The sequence below is a fragment of the Anomaloglossus baeobatrachus genome, chromosome 7 (genome assembly GCF_048569485.1).
Source record: "Anomaloglossus baeobatrachus isolate aAnoBae1 chromosome 7, aAnoBae1.hap1, whole genome shotgun sequence".
NCBI classification, from domain to species: Eukaryota; Metazoa; Chordata; class Amphibia; order Anura; family Aromobatidae; genus Anomaloglossus; species Anomaloglossus baeobatrachus.
In genome coordinates this window covers 237,560,388-237,586,447 of record NC_134359.1, presented here as the reverse complement: position 1 = coordinate 237,586,447, position 26,060 = coordinate 237,560,388, and the positions used below count along the sequence as shown (strand labels likewise).

The 26,060-nt window shown below is 46.4% G+C and overlaps 2 protein-coding genes across 4 annotated transcripts in view; both read left to right on the top strand.

Annotated features, from left to right (window-relative positions):
- RRN3 (RNA polymerase I transcription factor RRN3) overlaps positions 1–11,250 on the top strand; it is a 127,210-nt gene extending 115,960 nt beyond the window's left edge. For both annotated transcript variants that reach the window (XM_075317978.1, XM_075317977.1), the window contains exons 17-18: positions 6,117–6,201; positions 8,490–11,250. In XM_075317978.1, the coding sequence (XP_075174093.1) occupies positions 6,117–6,201; positions 8,490–8,651 (247 nt within the window). In that variant the 3' untranslated portion in view covers positions 8,652–11,250. The remainder of the gene's footprint in view (positions 1–6,116; positions 6,202–8,489) is intronic.
- A 12,896-nt stretch (positions 11,251–24,146) lies between these two features.
- The window catches only part of NTAN1 (N-terminal asparagine amidase), a 91,142-nt gene continuing 89,228 nt past the window's right edge, over positions 24,147–26,060 (top strand). Inside the window, exon 1 of one of the 2 annotated variants that reach the window (XM_075317974.1) lies at positions 24,147–24,284. In XM_075317974.1, coding sequence (XP_075174089.1) covers positions 24,204–24,284 — 81 coding nt within the window. In that variant the 5' untranslated portion in view covers positions 24,147–24,203. Of the gene's footprint in view, positions 24,285–24,349; positions 24,434–26,060 lie in introns of those variants that run through there. The other variant, XM_075317976.1, reaches the window with a different exon arrangement.

Here is a 26,060-nt window from a genome sequence, read left to right as displayed (position 1 = left end):
TTTTCTGGACCACGCTGACTTCAGAGACGCAATCCAGAAACCCCACGCTTATCCTGAAAGGCGTTTTCCTAAACGACTTAAAGATACACGCTACCCTTTTCCCTCTGAAGTGGTCAAGGGTTGGACCCAGTGTCCAAAAGTGGATCCTCCAATTTCCAGGCTTGCAGCTAGATCCTTGGTTGCTGTTGAAGATGGAGCGGCACTTAAAGATGCCACTGACAGGCAGATGGAGCTCTGGCTGAAATCCATCTATGAAGCGATTGGAGCGTCATTAGCGCCTTCTTTTGCGGCCGTATGGGCACTCCAAGCTATCACGGCCGGGCTTGCGCGAGTCGACTCAGTCACACGTGCATTTGCCCCGCAGGTAGCACCATTGACCTCGCAAATGGCGGCATTCGCGTCGTACGCGATTAATGCTGTTCTGGACGCTACAAGCCGCACGGCAGTGGCGTCAGCCAACTCAGTTGTTTTGCGTAGGGCTCTGTGGTTGAGACATTGGAAAGCAGATTCTCATTCCAAGAAGTGCTTAACCAATTTGCCTTTTTCTCGTGACCGATTGTTTGGAGAACGTTTGGATGAAATCATCAAACACTCCAAGGGTAAGGACTCTTCCTTACCGCAACACAGACAAAACAAGCCCCAACAGAGGAGGGGTCAGTCTGGTTATCGGTCCTTTCGAGGACAGGGCAGGTCCCAATTCGCCTCGTCAAAAAAGACTCAAAAGGACCAGAGACGTTCAAATTCTTGGAGGTCTCAGTCACGCCCAAAAAGACCAGCCGGAGGAACCGTTGCCAAAACGACGTCCTCCTGACTTGCGGTCTCCGATGCCCACACCCGCGGTCGGTGGGAGGCTGTCCCACTTTGGCGACATTTGGCTAGCAAGCGTCAAGGACCGTTGGGTGAGAGATATTCTATCTCACGGGTACAGGATAGAGTTCAGTTCTCGTCCGCCAACTCGTTTCTTCCGAACTTCTCCACCACCAGACCGAGCCGATGCTCTGTTGCAGGCGGTGGCCGCTCTAAAGGCGGAAGGGGTGGTGACCTCCGTCCCTCTTCAGGAACAGGGTCACGGTTTTTACTCCAATCTGTTTGTGGTCCCAAAAAAGGACGGATCGTATCGTCCCGTCCTGGATCTGAAGTTGCTCAACAGACACGTAAAAGTCAGGAGGTTCCGGATGGAATCCCTACGCTCCGTCATAGCCTCAATGTCTCAGGGAGATTTTCTAGCATCAATAGACATCAAAGATGCGTATCTCCACGTGCCGATTGCACCAGAGCATCAGCGTTTCCTACGTTTCGTCATACACGACGAGCACCTACAGTTCGTAGCGTTACCCTTCGGTCTGGCAACAGCCCCCCGGGTCTTCACCAAAGTCATGGCAGCAGTAGTAGCTGTTCTGCACTCGCAGGGTCACTCGGTCATCCCGTAAGACGACCTGCTTATAAAGGCATCCTCTCAAGAAGCATGCCAACACAGTCTGAAGGTGGCGCTAGACACTCTCCAGACTTTCGGGTGGATTATCAACTTTCCAAAGTCTCATCTAACCCCGACCCAATCTCTGACTTATCTTGGCATGGAGTTTCATACTCTATCAGCGATAGTGAGGCTTCCACTGGACAAGCAGTGCTCGCTACGGACTGGAGTGCAATCTCTCCTTCAGAGCCAGTCGCACTCACTGAGGCGCCTCATGCATTTCCTAGGAAAGATGGTAGCAGCAATGGAGGCAGTCCCGTTCGCGCAGTTTCATCTGCGCCCTCTCCAATGGGACATTCTGCGCCAATGGGATGGGAAATCGACGTCCCTCGACAGGACTGTCTCCCTCTCTCAGACTGCCAAGGACTCTCTACGTTGGTGGCTTCTCCCCAACTCATTGTCACAGGGAAAGTCGTTCCTTCCCCCGTCCTGGGCAGTGGTCACGACAGATGCGAGCCTATCAGGGTGGGGAGCGGTGTTTCTCCACCACAGGGCTCAGGGGACGTGGGCTCAGGAAGAGTCCACCTTGCAGATCAATGTTCTGGAAATCAGAGCAATCTATCTTGCCCTGCGAGCCTTCCAACAATGGCTGGAAGGCAAGCAGATTCGGATTCAGTCGGACAATTCCACGGCGGTGGCGTACATCAACCACCAAGGGGGAACACGCAGTCGCCAAGCTTTTCAAGAAGTCCAGCGGATTTTGACGTGGGTGGAAAGCAGAGCGTCCACCATATCTGCAGTTCACATCCCAGGCGTGGAAAACTGGGAAGCGGACTTTCTCAGTCGCCAGGGCATGGACGCAGGAGAATGGTCCCTTCACCCGGACGTGTTTCAACAGATCTGTTGCCGCTGGGGGTCGCCGGACGTCGATCTGATGGCGTCACGGCACAACAACAAGGTCCCAGTTTTCATGGCACGGTCTCACGATCACCGAGCGCTGGCGGCAGACGCCTTGGTTCAGGATTGGTCGCAATTCCGACTCCCCTATGTGTTCCCACCTCTAGCATTGTTACCCAGAGTTCTCCGGAAAATCAAGTCCGACTGCCAGCGAGCCATACTCGTCGCTCCAAATTGGCCAAGAAGGTCGTGGTACCCGGATCTGTGGCATCTCACGGTAGGCCAACCGTGGGCACTACCAGACCGTCCAGATCTGCTGTCTCAAGGGCCGTTTTTCCATCTGAATTCTGCGGCCCTGAACCTGACTGTGTGGCCATTGAGTCCTGGATCCTAGCGGCCTCAGGTTTATCTCAGGGTGTAGTTGCCACAATGAGACAGGCTAGAAAACCATCCTCAGCTAAGATCTCACAGGACGTGGAAGATATTCTTAGCGTGGTGCTTGGCTCAAGGGTTTTCTCCCTGGCCATTTGCATTGCCAATTTTTCTTTCCTTCCTGCAGTCTGGGTTGGAAAAAGGTTTGTCCCTTAGCTCGCTTAAGGGTCAAGTCTCCGCGTTATCCGTATTCTTTCAGAAGCGCTTGGCACAGCTTTCTAAAGTACGCACGTTTCTCCAAGGAGTTTGTCATATCGTTCCTCCTTACAGACGGCCATTGGAACCCTGGGATCTGAACAAGGTTCTCCTTGCTCTTCAAAAGCCGCCTTTCGAGCCCTTGAAAGAGGTTCCCCTTTCTCGGCTTTCACAAAAGGTAGTTTTTCTTGTAGCGGTCACATCTCTTCGAAGAGTGTCCGAGCTGGCGGCGTTATCTTGCAAATCTCCCTTCCTGGTGTTTCACCAAGACAAGGTAGTACTGCGTCCAATTCCAGAGTTTTCTCCCAAGGTGGTTTCTTCCTTTCATCTCAATCAGGATATCACTTTGCCATCTTTGTGTCCGCATCCAGTTCACCAATTTGAAAAGGGTTTACATCTGTTGGACCTGGTGAGAGCACTCAGGATTTACATTTCTCGCACGGCGCCTCTACGCCGTTCGGATGCGCTCTTTGTCCTAGTCGCTGGTCAGCATAAGGGATCGCAAGCTTCCAAATCCACCCTGGCGCGGTGGATCAAGGAACCAATTCTTCACACATACCGTTCTGCTGGGCTTCAGATTCCATCTGGACTGAAGGCCCATTCTACCAGAGCCGTTGGTGCGTCCTGGGCGTTGAGGCATCAGGCTACGGCTCAGCAAGTGTGCCAGGCGGCTACCTGGTCGAGTCTGCACACGTTTACCAAACACTATCAAGTGCATACCTACGCTTCGGCAGACGCCAGCCTAGGTAGACGGGTCCTTCAGGCGGCGGTGGCCCACCTGTAGGAAGAGGCTGTATGACAGCCCGTTCATGTGGTATCTTTTTACCCACCCAGGGACTGCTTTTGGACGTCCCACTGTCTGGGTCTCCCAATTAGGAGCGAAAAAGAAGAAGGGAATTTTGTTTACTTACCGTAAATTCCTTTTCTTCTAGCTCCAATTGGGAGACCCAGCACCCGCCCTATCTGTTTTTAGGGTTTCGTTTATTCGGGGGCACATGTTGTTCACGTTGTTTCTTAAGTTCTCCGATCTAGTTATCGGATTGAATTTGTTTTTGAAACTGTTATTGGCTTTCCTCCTTCTTGCTTTGGTACTAAAACTGAGGAATCCGTACTCCTACGGGAGGGTGTATAGCCAGAAGGGGAGGGGCCTTACACTTTTAAGTGTAGTTCTTTGTGCGGCCTACAGAGGCAGTAGCTATACACCCACTGTCTGGGTCTCCCAATTGGAGCTAGAAGAAAAGGAATTTACGGTAAGTAAACAAAATTCCCTTCATCTCCTTACCTTCCTTTTGCCCTAATCCAATTCACCAGTGTGAAAAGGATTTGCACTCTTTGGATCTAGTGAGAGCACTCCGGTTCTACGTGTCTCGCACGGCGCCCCTGCGCCGTTCAGACGCGCTCTTTGTCCTTGTCGCTGGCTAGCGTAAGGGCTCTCAGGCCTCCAAGACAACCTTGGCTCGGTGGATCAAGGAACCGATTCTCGAGGCCTACCGTACTTCTGGGCTTCCACTTCCTTCATGGTTGAAAGCCCATTCTACCAGAGCCGTAGGTGCGTCCTGGGCTTTGCGGCACCGGGCGACAGCTCAGCAGGTGTGTCAGGCAGCTATGTGGTCTAGTCTGCACACTTTCACTAAGCACTATCAAGTGCATACCTATGCTTCGGCAGACGCCAGTCTAGGTAGGCGAGTCCTACAGGCGGCGGTTGCCCACCTGTAAGAGGGGGCCGTTTTCGGCTCTCTTTATTGAGGTATTCTTTTACCCACCCAGGGACTGCTCTTGGACGTCCCAATTGTCTGGGTCTCCCAATGGAGCGACAAAGAAAAAGGGAATTTTGTTTACTTACCGTAAATTCCTTTTCTTCTAGCTCCTATTGGGAGACCCAGCACCAACCTCTGTGCCCTTCGGGCTGGTTGTTCTTTTGTGTACACATGTTGTTGATGTTGATTTGTTCTTATGGTTCATGGTCTTCAGTTCTCCGAACATCCTTCGGATTGAATTCACCCTAGACTAATTTATAAGTTTTCTCCTTCCTGCTTTTGCACCAAAACTGAGGAGCCCGTGGTCCACGGGAGGGTGTATAGGCAGAGGGGAGGGGTTACACTTTTTTAAAAGTGTAATACTTTGTGTGGCCTCCGGAGGCAGAAGCTATACACCCAATTGTCTGGGTCTCCCAATAGGAGCTAGAAGAAAAGGAATTTACGGTAAGTAAACAAAATTCCCTTTTTTGCTCATCTGCATTAAAATGAAGCCCATCTGTGTTACACATGTACACTGACAGCTAGGAAGGCAGGAGTAGAGACACAAAGACCTGCCCGCATTTCTTGTAATCCATCTGTGTCCATACACACAACTAGATTTAATTTCTATTAAGTTATCTGATTATTGAAATGCTGGCAGCCATTGAGTATACAAAGTCATAGGGAAAGCTGTTGTCACACTGTACAAAGACTAGTAAGACGTAGTACAGCGTAATCCTCACTAGGTGGCAGCAGAGTAGTGAAGGAGAGACAAAGAAACACTGTAACTGAAAGGCAGCTGAAGTACAGCACAGTAACTTCAGCAGGCAGTTAACAGGTGAACCACCAGGGGGCAATAGAGTAGTCAAACAGTCAGGGTCTAACCAGTAAAGTCAAGTCACTGCAAAGGGAGGATCAATATCAAAGTCAGAAAACAGAACCGAGTTGGAAGCCAGGAGATGAGGTATGCAGAGGGAAACACAAACAACAGACAGGAGCGGGAAGTCAGGGACTGGGACAGGCAGATGAATGGGGGAGGGTACAAGTCAGGACACAGTAGCAGGGAGGCATGACAGATCGGGAACACTCACCAGAGCCAGTATACAAGCTGCAAGGCAGAAATATCTCTGGCACTGAGCTATAGGTAGAGAGGCAATATATAGCGTCCTGGGATCCAGAACGAGGCAAGGGAAGTTAACCCCTGACATGAGCAGGCCAGAGCTGGGTGTAACCACAGCAGGGAAAACACGGCCTGGATCATGACAGCTGTCCACCAATCTGGACACTTTATCACTGTGTCCCTTTAGGGTTTTTTGTATTGGGGACCACCGGTGAACCCACCTTCTCAATAGTAGATTTTGCTCCCTTGGTTACCATTATAGACAGGTTTATAAAACTTGATCCCTCTGTTCCATGTTTCAGTAACGATTCTTCTTTTTTAGGTGTAAGATCTCAATTGATCCAATTTATCAGCCTTGGGAAGACTGTAACGCTGAGGAACTAAAAGGGCCTCGATCTCCAGTGAAGGTATAGGTCACTTTGTGCCAGTAATTGTCACTTTGATGTGGTGAAATATAGTTTCAATTTTTCATGACCTTTATTTTAATCTATACCACTGCTATTCAACAACCGCAAATAGCACTTTCTACAATACAAGAGATGAGCACGTTGCTGACAACTTTATATGTCATCCATATAAATTCACATCATCAGCCACTAGGGATGAGCGCATAAAGATGGAATTTCATTTTAGAAAAATCTGCATAAGCCAAAATGCAATTTTATTTTATTTTTTATTTTTTTTTGTAATTCGCTTCCATGTGGACCCATAGCAGCCGTTAGATGTCATTTTTTGGAACTGTGAAAGCTTATCAAACTGTTTTTTGTTGTTCTCTCTGGATGTCATCACATCCATATCTGAAATGCCCCACAGTCGACAGATATGATCGAAGATATCGGTGCGCGGAGTCCACTCTCCCGCAGTGAGTCCCTCACAGCGTAGAAAGTCTGCTACCCAGTTGTCTACACCGGGTATATGGACAATCGAGATTGGATAAATGCTCAATGGTCCACATGCAGTGGAGATCAATTCTGAGATGCATGGACTGCAAAACAAAGAAAACCTGTAGTGAGCTGGAAAGAAAGCAATGCGGTGCTAGACGTCTTGGATGTCAAATGAACACATGAATCCCATGGGTTACATGGCAGCTACGACCAGGCAAAGAGAAAACCTCTTGAAGTGGTGTGGTTGTACCCACTTGTTCAACAGCTTCAGTTTTCAGAATGGGCCGACCTAACCGTCCTTCTTGTGATCAACAAAATAGTGTGACTAAAACCCCTTGGAATGTTCATGTACGGGAACTGGAACAATGATGCCTGATTGGAGCAGGGAAGAGATGGCTTGGGAAAAAAAACAGCTACCAAGGAGGGGTTCCCATCTTCCCCCATAGGTGGGCTCCTGAGGTGAAGTCAAGCAAGAGCAAGCATCGCAGGGCACGACAGGATGGCCTGAGGGGAAACTTGTATGTAAATGATGTACAGGCAGTGTAGGTGACCAGTGGAGGCTGGGCTGACTTGCGCATGTGGTCCTTTTTTGGGGAGGACATGACAAGGGACAGAGGGTGAAAAAACCCAAAGCCAGTGGAGGGGAGCGCTGTAGGGGTACTGAGTATTAGTCCACTGAAGTAGACGACCTAATCTGTCTAAAAGAGTAGTAGAGGCCAAAGTCCAGATGGCTAAAAGGCAAATTGCAATGTTCCGGATTGGTTTCTGTCTAGGGCTCAGGCTGAGGCGTCTGATGTTCTGGATGTGCCGCTGTTGAGCAAATGCAGGAGCTGCTTGTACTGAGGAGCAGCATGTGAACAGAGGTGCTGACATCCGAGAGGAGAGGAAGAGGCGTGCACCTTCTGACGCATAAGAGTTAACACACGAGCCTGATTAGTCAGAAAAACCAGTGTCGTGTCCTCGAGCGCTGCCATGCTACATATGAAACTGGGAACTAAATTTAAGTATCTCTGGAAGGGAACTGAGTGGCATTGTGAAGGATTGGGAATGATATAAGACTAAAGGATCACTGTGCCAGGTGGTGGAACGCTGCAGAAAAAATGTAGAAATGATGCAAATGAAATTCAACAAAGGCACCCCAGTAGTCAGACCGAACCATACTAGTTGTGGGGGACAACAAGGCAAGGGAGCCAGGCAATGCGACAGGATGTGGGACGGAACTTTATTTCTCTGTCCTTAAGAGGCTTTGGTTCCATGTTCCAGGTCGTTAACTTGTTCTGCACGCCGTGCAACGGGCCACACTTCGTTGGAGCAGGTGATAAAAAGCAAAAGACCACAAGTACATGGATGCCGACCCTTTCCGTAAGGGGTCCTGCCATCCTGAGCTGAGAGGGTAACGCCTGCTCGATTAGACTGTGAAATCTGCCTTGTTTCAGGATTATAGAAAGATGAATTTCTATCTGTTTCCCTAATCTTCTAGGGAAAGGCCGATTAATAAAAACCATTAGGCAGGCAGGTATGGAGCTCCCGTGTTTGCCTTCTACATGATACTAGACTAAACTGAGTAGTTTTGTGCACACCGGCAAGTGTAGCAACTTTTTTCCTTAAAGTATTTCTTAATGTCGGCCTTCTGTTGACAGCAGTTTACCCCCATGGTTCCTGTGTCCTCCAATGAAGCGTCCTAGATATGTCTACCTATATCATTACCTGTGCAGATTATATTGCACTACATGATCACTGTGGTTATTAGTAATTGAATGATTATAAATTGCATGTAAACTTGAAATTTAACTTTGAACTATCTCTTACAGCAGCCTAGTGCCACCCCAGATGATGAAGATGATTTCCTCCAAGGCAACACTCCTCAGAATGATGGCATGGTTGAGACACCGGGCTCCTTTGACCCTTACCTGAAGAGTCCAAGTAGTGTAGGTTCGCCACCAGCTTACAAGTTTCTTCAGCGGCCGTTCTGAGTTCATCAGCCATGTAAACTCAGAAGCTCTTCTGGAGCAGGTCCCTCTTCAGGCACTAATATGCTTGTGGCAGAAGGTGGCACAAGCCATGCGGTAGCCGGGAAGGCTGGCATGGGTTATTTATGGACAGTCCTAGTTGAAGGAAGTTCCTTTTATTTTTGTTCTAAAGTGACCCGTTGGTCTTAAGGGGTTTCCAAAGCTGTTCTTATGTCCTGGATACCACTGCTGGTGTAATTGCCAAGTGTTAGTGTTTGGTATGAATATATAGAAATGAAATGTGAGCCCATAAGAGGCCTGCCAGTCACGGAGAGACAGCCACAGTCTGGTAGAGAGGCTACATAACATCATTGACTCGCCGGAGTCGTCAACACGCGTCACTCCAGCTGTTGTGAAACTACAACTCTCAGCATGCTCTGCATCTTTCAAGCCTTGCTGGAGTTATATTTTCACAGCCGCAAACTCCTGATCCTGGTATAGAGCGTGTATACTGCACTTCTTGCACACCGTGCAGTAATGTGTATTATAATGGCCTTCCTTATATACAGTGAAGGCAGACCCACGTGTGTGGAGTGCGATTATCACGGTCTCTTATTTATTTTGATTCGCGTTCCCTTTAAATTCGCAGTGCATCTTGTCTGATGCTAGATTGTCCTATATAACACTGTGTGTTGTGTAATGCTAGGTATGGGCCAAACTCTTACCGGTATAACCATATCTGTACATAAGTGTCCAGCTTTCATTGCTAAATACCTATAGAGTAGATGGGTACATGCTCCTAATTTTTGTGCAATTTGCCTTCTCTGTAATCTAGTAATAAGCCATAGTTGTGGTCTGTGATCTGGTGGTCCTGCACAGAAGACTTTGTCATGGGTGCTGTGTATCACACTGGTCAAGTCTGTTTCTAATTGGACATTAGCGGACATGTACTAATGTAGTTTAAACAGATTTTTGCTATGATTGCACGTTGATTAAATCTTTCCTCCCCTGCTATGGAAATCTTCATATCTGTTGGTAAAACCTGAATGTTTGTTTGGGTAATGACTCCTTTTCCTGAAATCCCCATACACATCCAAGCTCAACCTAGCCTATACATTTTGCCTGGCCACAAAAGGACTGTACATGTTCAAATCCAACTGCCTGACCCTTTTAATACCCAATGTCTCTTGTCCGGTGAGAGTCATGAGGCCATCATGGTTATCAAATGTCTGGTCGTTCCAAAATTGATTTATCTGACGCTAAAGAGGTATTCCAGCTTCACTCAGCTTGTGAGAGAAGTGGAACCGATAACGTCACGTCCTGATACCTGTCGCGTTGTGTACACAATCATCATGACAGTGATCTTAATGGAGAGGTGAGTGGAGCCGGATAAAGGTGTCCCTTAAACGTTGGAATAGCTTGGATTTACACCAATCTCCAGAATTAGGGGTCTTCCTTTTTGAATGATGATTGACAAGAAAAGGAGAGGTGGATGGGCATGGGCAGCTCTCTTTATCCACCGCTATGAGTTATGAATATTGTTGCCCAAGTGCTCTCTGCTATATTCAGAATAGCAAAGATAGAAGCGCAGTAGGCTCAGCCACCTCATCTTTCACTGCACTCAGACAACAGCCAGAACGGGTCGGGGGTGTGTGGGTTCTAGACTTTTGGGTATCTTGTGGCAATAAGTGATGTAAGACAACCCTTCGGGGGCTGTATTTGTTTTATGAATTGTTAGTGTCATAGTCATTGTCTCACTTGAAATATTTGCACATAAGCATTGATAGAAGGTCTTGATTTGCTTAATGTTTTTTTTTTATTTCTGTACAGCATGACAGAGGAACAATTACTGTAGAAGATTAATGTTATTGCTTGTATAATTAATAACTTTATATTTATCTAATGTTGAAATAAACTTTGTCTCGTGCTTTTCTTTGTACTTCCTTTCATTCTATGGGTTTGCTCCCAGTGCATAAGTCTGACCTTGTCATGTATTACACAGTACGTTGGGTCTTCCTCTATCCTGCGGTTCTGAATGTCTGTGTACTGTTGAGCTCTAGAGTGTCAGTCCCTGTTTACACGCGTGCACGTTTTACAGCATCTCTGGAGGGACAGCACATTGAACGCTGATAATCCAGCGCAGCAGATCATGGCTGACCCCACTCCAAGCACAGGATCACCAGCAGCGCTCAGCTGAGAACAATATAATATGAATTTTTGTTGCGTTAATACATTGAGGTAGTCAAAGAGACAAAAAGGACACGCTTCATGCTATGCTAACATAGACCAGTCGGTGTGTATGGCCATCTATTTGTCCTGTTGGCATACATCTGGCTTCTGTGTGTTATGTTATTGGACCAAGGAAGGATGTGGATAGTTTTTCTTGCTCTGACTTACTATACATACAGTATAAGCTTGTGAGCAGGACCTTTACTCTCCCTGTAATTGTTGAACTGTTACTTTATATTGTCTTTATTGTCTGTACATGCCCCTCTTATTGTAAAGTGCTGCGGAATATGTAACTAAAATTATTTATTATTATTGAAGTCATTGTGATGTGGGCTCAGAGTCTGACCCACATATGGCTGTAACTAGCTTTGATCTTTGCTGATTAAACACTTAAAGGAGTTATTTGGGATAATTTGTTGTTTGTTTTTTACTATGAGCCTAAAGGTACCGTCACACTAAGCGACGCTCCAGCGATTCCACCAGCGATCTGACCTGGCAGGGATCTCTGGAGCGTCGCTACATGGTCGCTGGTGAGCTGTCAATCAGGCAGCTCTCACCAGTGACCAGCCCCCAGCCACCAGCGACGCGTAGAAGCGATGCTGCACTTGGTAACTAAGGTAAATATCGGGTAACCAAGCGCTTGGTTACCCGATATTTACCTTGGTTACCAGCGCACACCGCTTACCGCTGGCTCCCTGCACTCGTAGCCAGAGTACACATTGGGTTAATAAGCAATCCGCTTTGCTTATTTACCCGATGTGTACTCTGGCTACGAGTGCAGGGAGCCGGCACTGACAGCCTGAGAGCAGCAGACGCTAGTAACCAAGGTAAATATCGGGTAACCAAGCAAAGCCCTTCGCTTGGTTACCCGATATTTACCTTGGTTACAGCTTACCGCAGGCTGTCAGAAGCTGGCTGCCTGCACATTCAGTTGTTGCTCTCTCGCTGTCACACACAGCGATGTGTGCTTCACAGCGGGAGAGCAACAACTAAAAATGGTCCAGGACATTCAGCAACAACTGGCGACCTCACAGCAGGGGCCAGGTTGTTGCTGGATGTCACACACAGCGACATCGCTAGCAAGATCGCTATTGCGTCACAAAAACCATGACTCAGCAGCGATGTTGCTAGCGATGTCGCTTAGTGAGACGTGGCCTTAAGAACTAACAGGCATGTAATTGCTACCTACCTGCCTATTATGCCTATTTCTATTCTCAACTGGGATCCAGCTGATACCGGCAGTCATGCTCTATCAACAGAGCAGAGCGGAAGAGAAGACACTGCTCTGTGGAGGTAAAGTCAGCGGAAGCCACTGAATTACTGGCATGACTGGTTACGCCAGCTACCACTGATGTCACCTCAAAGGAGCAGCGTCTTCTCTTCTGCTGTGCTCTGTTGACGGGGTATGACTGCTGGGGTACTGCTCATTGAAAGCCGTCTCTCAGCTGCCTAACAGTGTTAGCCAGCTGCCAGATGGCATGACACCAGCAGTCCCTCCTCGTCAACAAAGCAGAGCGTAAGAGGAAGAGCCGCTATGTTGACATGGAACAGCTGATTTCCCAGCACCCATAGTATTGAAGGCAAAACCATATTTTTTTACCCAAAGGGTCTTAAAAAATTAAATCGACAGCGCCAAAAAGTCGCTCTTAAAGAGGCAGCAACCATATAGTCATTAAGGTGGGGCAAACTGATAACTCACTCTAAAATCTGTAACTATAGCAACGGCTTTCAACAACCAGTGCACAAGTAACTGAGGCCTCATTTATGAGAATTGTCTCACAGTAAGATTGTTCTGGTAGCTATGGACAACTAGAAAAGTCTGACTGTGAGGCAGTTTTCATACCGGAGATTTGTGTTCACCTTTTATAGATCTCTGATCGGGGTCGTGGCTTGGCAGCTGAGAAAGATGGTCGAGTTTTGATTGTGTTCTGGTGGCTGGCCTCCTGAAAGAGCAACTTCTATAAAGCCTACCAAGGAGAAAAGGTTCCCGGCAGGTTGCACACCACCCACGATGCTGACCCGAGGAAAGAGACACCAGAAGCAGCAAAGCAAACTGAAGTTCTTTGACAAAAATGCAAGCAAAGATGGCGCCACAGCCCTCTGTCTTCCCAGAGCAAGCAGCAAGGGACAGTCACCTGTACACAGCATCTCGCTGAAGGATCCAGCACTCTCCTCCAGGGGTGAGGTACAGCTCTCGTAGATGTCTCTGCAGTGACACTTCGCTTCTCTCCAATTACATAAGCTCTGAGGGAAAAATCTGTTTTAATCCGATGAGGATTCCCCCTGAAGCTTCTTGTAAGCTTTTGGAATATCTGGCATGCCATCTCATCGTTTGAAGACTGCTAGATTCTCCTGCGGAAGTGGGACCTCTCCGTACAAGGGCAGTCTACAGGGGACAGATTCAACCCAAAGAACGACATTTGGTACACTTAAAAAAGAAAAAAGGTTGCTGAAATCCTACACCATTTTAAAGGCACCTTGCCATTGCTGGAGCCTGCAAGTCCCCCCCTCCCCCCCCTTAGTTTCAACCCTTTCGCTTCTATTAATAATGTAATTTACACATGGTTTATGCACCAAATAATAGCCAAACATGATTCATGAACAAACTCTTTCAACCAAATGAGAATCGCGAATGAATTTAGGAAATATTACTCTTCACTATACAGTTTACAAAGCAAACTCGACACTCTGGCTTCCTTGAACAGTGACGTTGAATCTTTCCTGGCGGGACTAAAGCTTCCCTCCTTATCTAAGGAGCATTTAGAGGCCCTAAGCGCCCCGCTAACAAAAATAGAGCTAACTAAAACTGTCACAGCCATCACATAAAGCACTGAAACCAGGTGTCTTCTCCAACATTTACTACAAAACTTTTGTTGATCAATTGGCTCCCACCTTATCAGAAACTTTACAACATGCCATAGACACAGGCTCCTTCCCCAAAGAAATGCTCATGGCAGCAATTGTCACACTCCCAAAAGCAGGCAAAACTCCAGACACCCCTCAAAACTTTAGACCTATTTCCCTGTTAAATATATTTTTTTAACTTTGTTTTATTAACAATTTCAAACATGGAACAACTGACATTTGCCATATTAAAATAGCTCAGTATATAGATAGTAATATTTGAATATAACAATGAACCGTCATATAAAGTACATAATAACTTTTAGCACTCGAGAGAACAATGTTATTATCCATACTTCTTATCATTTGCATATATATCTAATTTTATATTGAGCATAAGAACAGCTTTAAAGGGAACCTGTCATCAGAAATTTCGCCCAAAAGCTAAAAGATTCCCCCTCTGCAGCTCCTGGGCTGCATTCTAGGAAGGTCCCTGTTATTATTGTGCCCCATGTGAGACCAAAATAAAGCCTTTATAAAGTTCTACCTTTTTGTATGCAGCTTCTGTAAATCCGTCACGGGGGCGGGCTCTCTGCCGTCCGTTATTCTGCCTCCTGGTCCTGTATGCCGCCCCCATCGCTCCTTTCCATATCTGATGCACCGCCCACTGCTCCAGCCATCCCCGCGCATGCCCAGTGCCAGTCTCACAGGACTGAGCAGTGTGACCGCTGGTGACGTGTGCGCAGGCAAGTGATTATGGACGGGACTGTGACTGTTATCAGCAAGTACCCGCCCATAATCTCTTGAGCGCGCAAACCTCTCCAGCATTCACACTGAGCTCAGTGTAGATGCTAGACTGTATGGGCTGCTTCCAGGGATGACGTCCCTTTGTCATGTGATAGGGGCGTGTTCGAAATACTATCACATGACAAAGGGACGTCATCCCTGGAAGCAGCCCATACAGTCTAGCATCTACACTGAGCTCAGTGTGAATGCTGGAGAGGTTTGCGCGCTCAAGAGATTATGGCCGGGTACTTGCTGATAACAGTCACAGTCCCGTCCATAATCACTTGCCTGCGCACACGTCACCAGCGGTCACACTGCTCAGTCCTGTGAGACTGGCACTGGGCATGCGCGGGGATGGCTGGAGCAGTGGGCGGTGCATCAGATATGGAAAGGAGCGATGGGGGCGGCATACAGGACCAGGAGGCAGAATAACGGACGGCAGAGAGCCCGCCCCCGTGACACATTTACAGAAGCTGCATACAAAAAGGTAGAACTTTATAAAGGCTTTATTTTGGTCTCACATGGGGCACAATAATAACAAGGACCTTTCTAGAATGCAGCCCAGGAGCTGCAGAGGGGGAATCTTTTAGCTTTTGGGCGAAATTTCTGATGACAGGTTCCCTTTAACTATCAGCATGACCATATTTTGAAAACAAGATAGAAAGAGGAAGAGAAAAAGGAAGAAAGAAAGAACAACAACAGCCACATTGCATTATTATATCTCAATATACCATTGGACAGTGTTTTATATCCCAACATCGAACGGGAACCACCATTATCCGCATAATCTCCCTCAAACCTCCGCAAGTGTGTCTGGAGAAGAATTCCACAAACCCCAGATTTTGTTAAATTTTCCCGGGCACCCCCTATTATAATATACCACCCGCTCATAGACTATGGTTGCATTGACTAGTTTAACCGAGGACCACACAGTTGGATTCGAATCTCCCTCAGAGCTATTAATTTCCTAGCCAGAAACAATGCCTCTCTGAGGAATATTGTCATGTAATGATACCAGGACTCTTCCTCCACCACCCAAAACAGGCATATCAAAGGGTCACACAAAACAGGAATTGACACAAACGATGTCAGCAGAGATGTCAATCCCCGCCAGTACGAAGATATGATTTGGAGCTGTCCCAATATATGTATGAAATTTGCCCCTGAGAGATGACACCTCGGGCACTCCGATGTATGAGAACGGCCCATACTAAATAATCGAGTCGGAGTAATGTATGCCTGGTGGACAATGTAGCATTGAATCAATTGAATCAACTTATTAACCGATGGGGATACCGCAGTCAGAGATTCCAATATCTCTTCCCATTCCTCTCCCTGTAGAGAGGGAATTAGAGATTTCCATCTATCCTGTGCTGGCAAGGGGTCCGACTCCACCCCCACCGACAACAGGTAAGTATATATAGCTGAGATGAAGCCTCGAGGTCCTTGTGATTTTAGAATACCTATCATAGGAAGTGATGATATCAATTTCCTCCCTCCAATTTTCTGTATGTGGGATTGAATCGCTGTGTGAATCTGCAGGTATCTAAAAAACTGTGATCTTGAAACATTATATTCAATCTGGACTTGTTCAAAGGACTTGAAGGTTGTGGTTCCCGGGACAAAAAGATCACCTAATGCATTGACGCTGTGAGTGGCCCAGAATTGCGCCGAGGGGTGATCTCCCAGAGTATGGAAGTGGCTATTCCCCCATAATGGGAGTTCCGCCACCACCCCTTCGAAGTGTACCACCCTCTTGGCTTGTCGCCAGGCTAATCTTGCCAACCTGAAGAGGGGTAATTGCTGTGGTGTTCTCAGTCCATCTGATTCCAGAAAACCCACTAAACAATCAGTCCCACCCGCGTGTGGCAAGTGACTCTCAGAGTTTGGCAGCTGACATCCAGGCATCCAAGTCTCTAGTGCCCTAAGCTGTCCCGCGAGGTAGTGGAGGAAGAACTCCGGTAAAGCCATCCCTCCCAGTTTTTTGGATCTTTGTAAAATGGATAACCGAAGTTTGGGTCTGGATTTCCCCCATATGAAAGCGGTAGTAAGCGAGTTCAACATTGAGAAGAAGGATTTGGGTTTGGGTACTGACACTGCACTATGTTGTAGTGTATAGCTAAACTTTGGAAGTAATATCATTTTGATTAAATTTATTCTGCCAACCACTGACAGGGGTAGCTTACTCTACAAGTTATATTTAAGTTTAACGTGCTCCAGAAGTGGTGTTAAACTCGTCGGCAGGTCTAGTGTATAGTCTTTCTGTATGTGTATTCCCAAGTATTTAAAGCTAGTTACCACTTGCAAAGGTGACCTACCCTCCATTGAAATTCCAGATCCATGCATTAATGGCATCAAAGCCGACTTATCCCAGTTGATGCGTAGTCCCGAAAACTCCCTAAATTTATCTATAGTGTCTATAACCACCGGTAGAGTCTCTTGCACTCGATCTAAGAAGACAACCATGTCATCCGCATACAATCCTATTTGATCTGTTCGGTCGGCTATAGTGATTCCAGTGATCTGTGGATGAGAGCGGATTCTAATTGCCAAAGCTTCAATAACTAGTGCAAACAATGCTGGAGACAGAGGGCATCCCTGTCTTGTGCCCCGATTCAATGAGAAGGGTGTAGACATAGCACCATTGACTAGTATCCTGGCTGTCGGGGACCTATACAACATATGAATCCAGTTACTGAATTTAGGCCCAAAAGCGAATCTCTGGAGGCAGGCAAATAAAAAATGGCCATTCTACCGAGTCAAATGCCTCGGCCGCGTCCAGCGAGGCCAAGGCCCACTCGTTCTCCTGGACCAGTGTGCTATATTGCACTATGGACTGGACCCGTCTTATATTTATAGAGGTGTTTTTCCCAGGCATAAATCCGGTTTGATCTGGGTGAACTATACTCAATATGACTGAATTAAGCCTGGACGCCAGTATTTTGGTAAAAATCTTGTAATCCACGTTAACTAGGGATATAGGACGGTATGAACCGCAGACTAGTGGGTCTTTACCCGCCTTCCTCAGCACGACTATATGTGCTTCGTATAAGGAGGCAGGTAGAGAGTCGCCGGCTGAAAAATGTGAGAAAACCTCTAAAAGAATCGGGGCCAATACGTCACAATATTTACTATAGAATTCTATGGGAAGGCCATCTGGACCCGGAGATTTCCCCCTAGCCATATCTGAGATGGCAGTAATCACTTCATCCAGTGGGATGTCCGCCTCCAGAGACTCCCGTTGTGATCTACTCAACGTGGGAAACTCCAAATCCGACAAATATGTCACGCAACTTTGAACTCCATGAGGATTTCTAGAAGTGTATAGGGTTTTTATAGTATTCACAAAAGCACTCTAAAATATCCTCAGGGGATGTAGCTATTGAGCCATCCATCCTCCATATACCCAGTATTGTATTTGAAGTGTTGTGTTGCCTAACCATATATGTCAATAATTTACTGGATTGATTTCCAAGCTCAAAATATGATTGTCGGGTAAAGAAGAATTTGCGTTTGGACTTGGTCTCAGAGTGCTGCATATATAATCTATATGATTGCATCCAGGCCGCCCTATTTCCATCGGTTGGGGCCGATATATATATATTGCCTCTAAGTCCCTAAGTCTCCCCTCTAATATATCATCCTCAGTTTTAGTCACTCTTTTAAGATATGTTATGGTTGAAGACAAACACCCTCGAAGGTAGGCTTTAAGAGTGTCCCACACCAAATTAATATTCCAGGGTTTAGGGTGGGATTCCAGGAAATCCTCTATTTGGGTAAGAGTTCTATCACTTTGATCTATTAGTTTCAGCCAAAAGGGGATTAACCTCCAAAAGGGTTTACCAACACCTTGGTTAGTCTTCATAGTAAGAATCACTGGGCTGTGATCTGATATGCCCCTGACCCCGTGTACCACGTCATCCACCCAGGTTGTGATATTGCTTGACCCAAAAATATATTCCAGTCAGGACTGCATGCGTCTAGTAGAAGAATGACATGTATATTCTCGGGTATTAGGATGCCGGGTGTCGCCAAAGGTCAATCCACCCACCTCCCTCCGCGCATTGCTGCAAATCAGTCAAGTGTGTGGCCGAATGTTGTCCCCCTCCATCCATCCGAAACCTGTCCTGCTCCTCATTCATCACAAGATTAAAATCTCCCATACATAACACATACGCATCTGGATAATTGAGGGCAAAGCTCAGTGCTTGTTTAAGAATGGAGATGCGAGCTGGCGGGGGGTTGCAAATACATAACAGCACATAATCTCTAGAGTTTATAGATGCATATATAAACACAAATCGCCCCTCCAGGTCATGCCTTACCACCTTCACTTCCCAACGGATATGTCTGTGGACCAATAGAGAGACACCCTTGGAATAGCTGGTATGGAACGCATGCGCCAACCATTGTACCCACGGTTTGTTTACTAGTCTGGCTGTGTATCGTGTGAGGTGAGACTCTACCAGTACCACCAGTTGGGCCTTGACTTGCTTAATTTGGGAGAATACCTTAATACGTTTTTTTTTCTCCGATTTAAGGCCTCTGACATTCCAGGTCATAAATATCAGCTCTGACCCCATATAACATAGATCTTTTTATAGAACCAGGATCCCAGGTATAAGACGCTTTCTGCCCTGCAATTAAGTGTGGTTAACCCTCCAACAGTAATAAGCCTGTCCCTGCAAAGAAATAAAGTTAATGCATATGCAGCTGTAAACATAAAGAACCAATATCGAACTTCAGGACCTTTCCGATAAGTCCTGTAAAACATTTCAAACATCAATGGGGATACCACCACTGAATACAATGTCCTGGTATAGGTGGTATAAGGGTGCACAAGATAGGACTCCCATTTCACAAGAACCAATTCCTGGCCAATTCCTGCATCATTCGAGGCACTCCCTGTTAAATATTGACCTCAAAATATACGCTAAATATCCAGCTTGGCAGGTGTCCTACTTTTGTTGGTGTCGTTGGACGAAGTGAGGTTTATTCAGGGGAGGCACGCAGCAGAAAATACCTGGAGGGTGATGAACCTAGTGAAAACGAGAAAATCCCCAGCTATACTAATTACCCTGGATGCAGAGAAAGCAGTCCATAGGGTGAGATAATCGTTCGTCTACTCCGTTCTTCGACAAATGGGATTTGTGGGACCTATACTCTCGGCTATAAGCTCCCTATGCACCTGTCCATCGGCTTGGGTCATCACTGATGATTTTCAAACTTTTAATGGAATTAGGCACGGATACCCCTCTCTGCCCTAATTTTTGTACTATCGATACAACCTCTCGCACAAGCCATCAGACTAAATGCACACATTTGCATCATACTAATTCAAAACTGCACATATACATCTGAAGGATCTATGCTGATGGGAGGGTCTATGATGTCATCGGTGGCCATCTTAGTTATCTCTCAAAACCTGGCTCATGTAAGGCAAATCGACACACTTCTTACAATCCCCTATGAAGAGGTTAATTAAGTATTTGATCGAATGGCTCTCCTCAACACTACCTATCAATATACCCAAAAAATAACCTTCTTGCATTGTGAGAAAAATACAAAGTAGACTGGCAATTCGAGCAGATATATATGGGAATACAGAAAACCTCTTCCGCTGCCTCCCTGTATAAAGCCAAATATACTCTTCTAACTCAATAGAGAAGGAGCTTCGCCAGTTTTCAAAATATGAAATCCTGTGGCTGGGGAGAATATTGGCTATTTTCCCTGGCCAAATTCCTGTATCTTTTTCGCACTATCCCACTCCCACAATTTTTTTTTTAACAAAGCTCATCAGGTTCTATACCCAATTGTTTGGAAAGAGAAGAAACCCAGTTTTTCCAGCACACTTTTGAGAAGACCCAAAAGAATGGGACGATTGGGTCTGGCAGATTTACAAGTTTATCATATTTCCTCTCAGTTGGACCAAATCAAACCATGGTGGCAGGGGGAACACCATTGAAGCTGGATGCAAATAGGTTTGACTCTATCTCCCATCAGAAACCTTATAGCCGTCCTATGTGCAGCCTTATTAAACCCCCAAATCGCCCAATCTACCCTTCTCTTCACGAGGTCTACAACCCAGAGCTGGGCAGCTTTCCCAACAGGAACGCATCCTCCTCCACCCATTTATCAGCAATAGTTTCCCTTGAAACACTAGAACTTCTAATCCCTAATTTAGTCTTCCGATCCTGGGAAGTATTAGGTATCAGGTCAATAAAATCGCTATTTGAGGGGTCAATACATCATCATTTCGTCTACACCATAAATTCCTAGTTCCAAATTGCGACTTTTTAAAATATCTCTGCATCTCACATTACTTGAAGTCATCAGGCCTTCTCAAGGTGAGGGTAGACGTGAATTTAGCTTAAATATTATCCAGTGAAGCCAGGCCTTATGAGTGGTGGAGATAGCTTTATCAAAAAGGACCCCTTTGTAACATGGGATAGAAACCTAAATAAGACAATACCTAAGGCCTCCTTCACACATCCGTGTCTCTGGTACGTGTGACGTCCGTTTTCACCCGTACCGGAGAGACGGATAGACGCAGACCCATTAAAATCAATGGGTCTACGCACACGTCGGTGTTGTGACATGGACTGTGTGTTTCTGTGGAGCATACGCATGTCTGTTTACTGCCGGCAGCACGGGTGTCACACAGACCGAACACTGATGTGATCTGTGTAACATCAGTGTGACACGTGCTGGAAACAACACAGGTGACATAGAAGTAAAGAAATTTTATGCTTACCTCTCTCCCGCACTCCTGTGTCTGCCTCTGCTGTTGTTTCTGGGCCCACTTATTATGCTCATGAATATTCACTGCATTGACCGTTAACCCGGAATTATCAACAGCGCCAGACACAGCAAAGTATACCAGCTTATGCTGTCCGTGTGCTATCCGGATGTCACATGGATAGCACACGTAAAACACACACACGAATACACATATGCACCTTCACCACGGACCGTGCAAAATGTTTTGCACATACGTGTAAATGAGGCCTAACGTGAAGTGGTCCCGATCATTCGCTTTTGCCATAAAAAAACTAAGATGTGTCTCACGCTACTAGGCGTACATGAAAACGGCACTACGCTAGTACTTAACCCCGTTAAAACTAAAACATCTGGTTCCGGAAACATCAGACAGGTGATGGAGGGGCTGTGGGAAAAAATTACGTTGTGGCACATCCTCTGGGAATGCCCAATGATTCTAGACACATGGAATGCTTGTTGTACATAACAGAATAAAACCCTCTCCCTCGTTTGCATGATTGCTTCTCAATATTCTTGACGTACCGCCTAGGGGGAATGGTGGTTACCTGTCATATGTTGCTCTCCACAAAACTAGCTATTACGAAACTGGAAGAAGCTGAATCCTCCCAGTGACGAAGAGATCATCTAAGCTATAAATAAGACAATCGTGTATTAAAAGATGAATCACTTTAACAATAACAATGTGCAAAAATACCTACATGATTGGAAGGTGTGGCTAAATCATTCCAAATATATGTTACACATAAATAGATGTTTAGCAACCAAAACACTTCAGCACTTGTTGAGTATGTTTGCTTTGGTTCATTTTTCCTTTTCTTTGTGTTTTCAAAAGTTAAACGTTCATGTTTCTGCGATAACTGGAGACGATGTTAGTATACTTGTGTTAGGGTGAACACACTTAACCAGGGTTCACTCGTGTTGCCTACTGCCTGACCTCATTGGTGTTGGATCAAGTGCATGCTTGAAAAATGAGATCAGACTCACAGTCGGATGTTCAACTTTCCTCGATCGAGGTTAGCCCAGAACAGAGACCTTTATTAGTGACAAGCTCTTTTATAAACTAGGGTATGGGGTGTGGTTAGCTCCATATGTGTCCATTGTTCAGTGGGTTGAACAATGTGTTAGTCCATGAGCTGATTGGTGGGCGTCATCGTAGGCGGGTCTATGACATCATCGGGGCGTATATGTGGTGATGTTAATGGGTGGGTCTATGCCGTCATTGGGCAGGTTCATGGTGACACTGATGGGCTGGTCTATGACATTATTGGGCGGATCTACGGTGATGCTGATGGGCAGGCCTATGATGTCATTGGGGGCCATTTTGGATATCTCTTGATGACTAAGGCTAGGTTCACACTTCGGTTGTTTTGCTTCCGTCGCAATCCGTCACCTTGAGGAATTACGGTATCCTGCAAATTATTTTGCAGGACTCGATTTTTTCCCCCATAGACTTCTATTAGCGACAGATTATGACTGATGGCTTTGCGTTGCATCTGCCGCGTGATGGATCAGTCGTTTACTGACTGACCGTCAGGCGGGAGCAACGCTGAATGTAACGTTTTTTGGAGCAGCAAAACAACGGACTCCGCAGGTGTCCGTCGCCATCAGTCAAGAGCTATAATGGATGTCTATGGTGCTGGATTCCGCCGTAATCCGTCACACGACGGAATCCAGTGCTGGAGTCCATCATGCTCTACTGACCATGTCCAGCATGTTTGGCACACCCATTGGGCTGTCCAAACACGGATTACGATGGATGTGCCAAAAAACGGACGCACAACGGATGTAACGGACGCGACGGATCAGTTTTTTCACAAGATTCCTGTGAACGGAATCCTGCGAAATAACACATCCGTTGTGTCAGTTGGCACCTAAAAAACGACGGACCTGACGTAAGCAAAACAACAGAAGTGTGAACCTAGCCTTACTTATGTAAGGTAAATTGACACACTTCCCACAATCCCCTATGTCCAGAGGTTAAGTATTTGATCTAATGGCTCTCCTCAACACTTGTACCGATTATGTGATAAAACCAAATCAAAAACTATTGACTAATAGATCTCTGATCAGCGTGAGGTCATTACTAATGGTCATACTACCAAGGACTGTTTTTTGTTCGCCGTGTTACCACAAATTTGTAAAGATAAACAAATATTTTTTCTTTTCTTTTTAATCCGCAGCTTGTCGATGTTTTCAGCATTTTTGCAGTGATTTCCACCCATTAGCATGAATGGGAAGACGCGCAATTAACAACGCACGTATTCTACAGCGGTTTTCCTGCCAACGCTCTTCTTTTTTTTGTTGCGGAAAAAAAACGCTATACCCTAATCATACTGACCCGGAGATTTAGGTTTCCAGGTTGTTTTTTTGCCCCCTTTTTATCAGTGAATAACAAAAAATGAGCCCCAAGCACAATGGCAGAATTGCTTTTTGTTTTAATTTTAACCACACTTGGAATTTTGTTCCCGTTTCTTTGGCGCATAAAACGCGTCATTAAACACTACAACTTATATCGGGGGAAAAAAAACCCTGAAAATGCTGAAATGATAAATGGTTTTGGCAGGAAAGGGTTAAGTCATGTGACACCAGCTAGGGTCACCCCAGAAATTGCCTGCCAGTGCCAACCCCACATATACAGTCATGTTCAGGTAGCCCAAGCTTTTTCTTGTGTGCAGCCTGCTTTATGGCTGGTTGTAAAATTGATATCGCACTATACACGGCTAATACCTTCACACCTGGCAGGAGTAAGAAAACAATGCCTAATTTCTGTGACTGAGCAGTGAGCTGCCGGTTATCACGCGGGAATGCCGGGAGTTGTAGTTCCGTTTCAAGTTCTTGCTTTTCTTCCCTCCCACTACCGGACTACAGCTCCCAGGTGGCACCGCGCGCCCCGGCTCAGTGTGGAGGAAGTTTGCCTGCAGGCAGAGTTCAGCAGTTATGCCGCTGCTCGTTGACAGCCGGAGGATAGATGTCAGCCTGCCCGCCGCCAGGATCCTGCAGAGCAGCCCCCAGCTGGAGGTGAGAGGCCGCCGCCCTCCATTGTGTCCCCCTCTATACAGCGCAGGGTCACAGGGTCCTAACAGGAGGGGCGGCTCAGCTCCCCATTCATCTCAATGCACTGCACAAAACCGGAAAGACAAGACGGATGTGAACACGGCGTTACCAGGGTAACTGCATCTCATGATGACACTGCTGCAAAACTTCAAGGAATAGCAACTTTGCAAATGCAGGCAGCAGTGTATATATAGCGCCAACATATTCCACAGCGCTGTACAGACCCTGTCCTCTCTGTGGTCCTTGGCTAGAATTGAACTGACGGTTTCACCCCTAGTCCACACTGTGTGCTCCTGATGATTGACAGATGGGACTACTGACCTGGTTTCCCTCTTGTCCACACTGTGCTCCTGATGATTGACAGTTTGGAGTGGACTACTGACATGGTTTCCTCCCTAGTCCACACTGTCTGCTACTGATGATGGATTGTTTGGTTTCGCCCCTCATCTGCACTGTGTGGTCCTGATGATTGACAGTTGGGACTACTGACATTGCTTTGCCCCTAGTCCACACTGTGTGCACCCGGATGATTGACAGTTGGGACTACTGACATTGCTTTGCCCCCTAGTCCACACTGTGTGCACCCGGATGATTGACAGTTGGGACTACTGACATTGCTTTGCCCCCTAGTCCACACTGTGTGCACCCGGATGATTGACAGTTGGGATTACTGACATTGCTTTGCCCCTAGTCCACACTGTGTGCACCCGGATGATTGACAGTTGGGACTACTGACATTGCTTTGCCCCCTAGTCCACACTGTGTGCACCCAGATGATTGACAGTTGGGACTACTGACCTTGTTTCACCCCTAGTCCACACTGCTCCTGATGATTGACAGTTGGGACTATTGCCATGGATTCTCCCTTGCCTGCACTGTGTGGTCCTGATGATTGACAGTTGGGACTATTGCCATGGATTCTCCCTTGCCTGCACTGTGTGGTCCTGATGATTGATAGTTGGGACTACTGACATTGTTGCCCCCCCCCTATCCGTACTGTGTGCAGCTGATTGACAGTTTTACTACAGACCTGGTTTTGCCCCTAGTACACACTGTGCTCCTGATGATTGACAGTTGGGACTACTGACATGGTTTTGCCTCCCATGTGCACTGTCTGCTCCTGATAATTGATGGCTTGCACTAGTGGCACACTTTTCACACTGCTCTACTGTATACGCTCCTGATGAGTTTGCATAAGGCGGCTTTGCCTCTTCAGTATCAGAGAGCGGGAGCACCGAAGCTGAGCACATCCAGAGCAGTGATTATAATCGCAATAGGAAAGAGCTTGTGGCCGCTGTGCTTCTTGCCTAGGAGACCAGCCTCTTCTTATAGACTTCAGAGGTGGCCAGTTTCCTAGGCAACAATCAGTAAACTATGGAAACCCCACATTATTGAGACCAAAGAGCATTTTTAATTTTACGTAAATTCACAGTCACTTGTTTTTCCAAGACCTTTTAAGCATTTATGATGATTAGAAAACCCCTTTAGTTGATTTAAAGGGATATTCCCATCTCCATGATCCTATCCCATCATATAGTGTGTATAATAATATAAGCAAATACCTCCAGTTAGAAATGTAGTATAATTCTGCTGATATAGTTATATCTCTTACCTCATGTGCAGGGCATTGCAGTAGCTTGGGTATCCATAGTTAGGACCACTCTTATAGTGAGGCAGTTAGTTGCTATTGGTCATAACCAAAGCTACTTCAATGCCCTTCACATGAGGTAAGAGGCATGA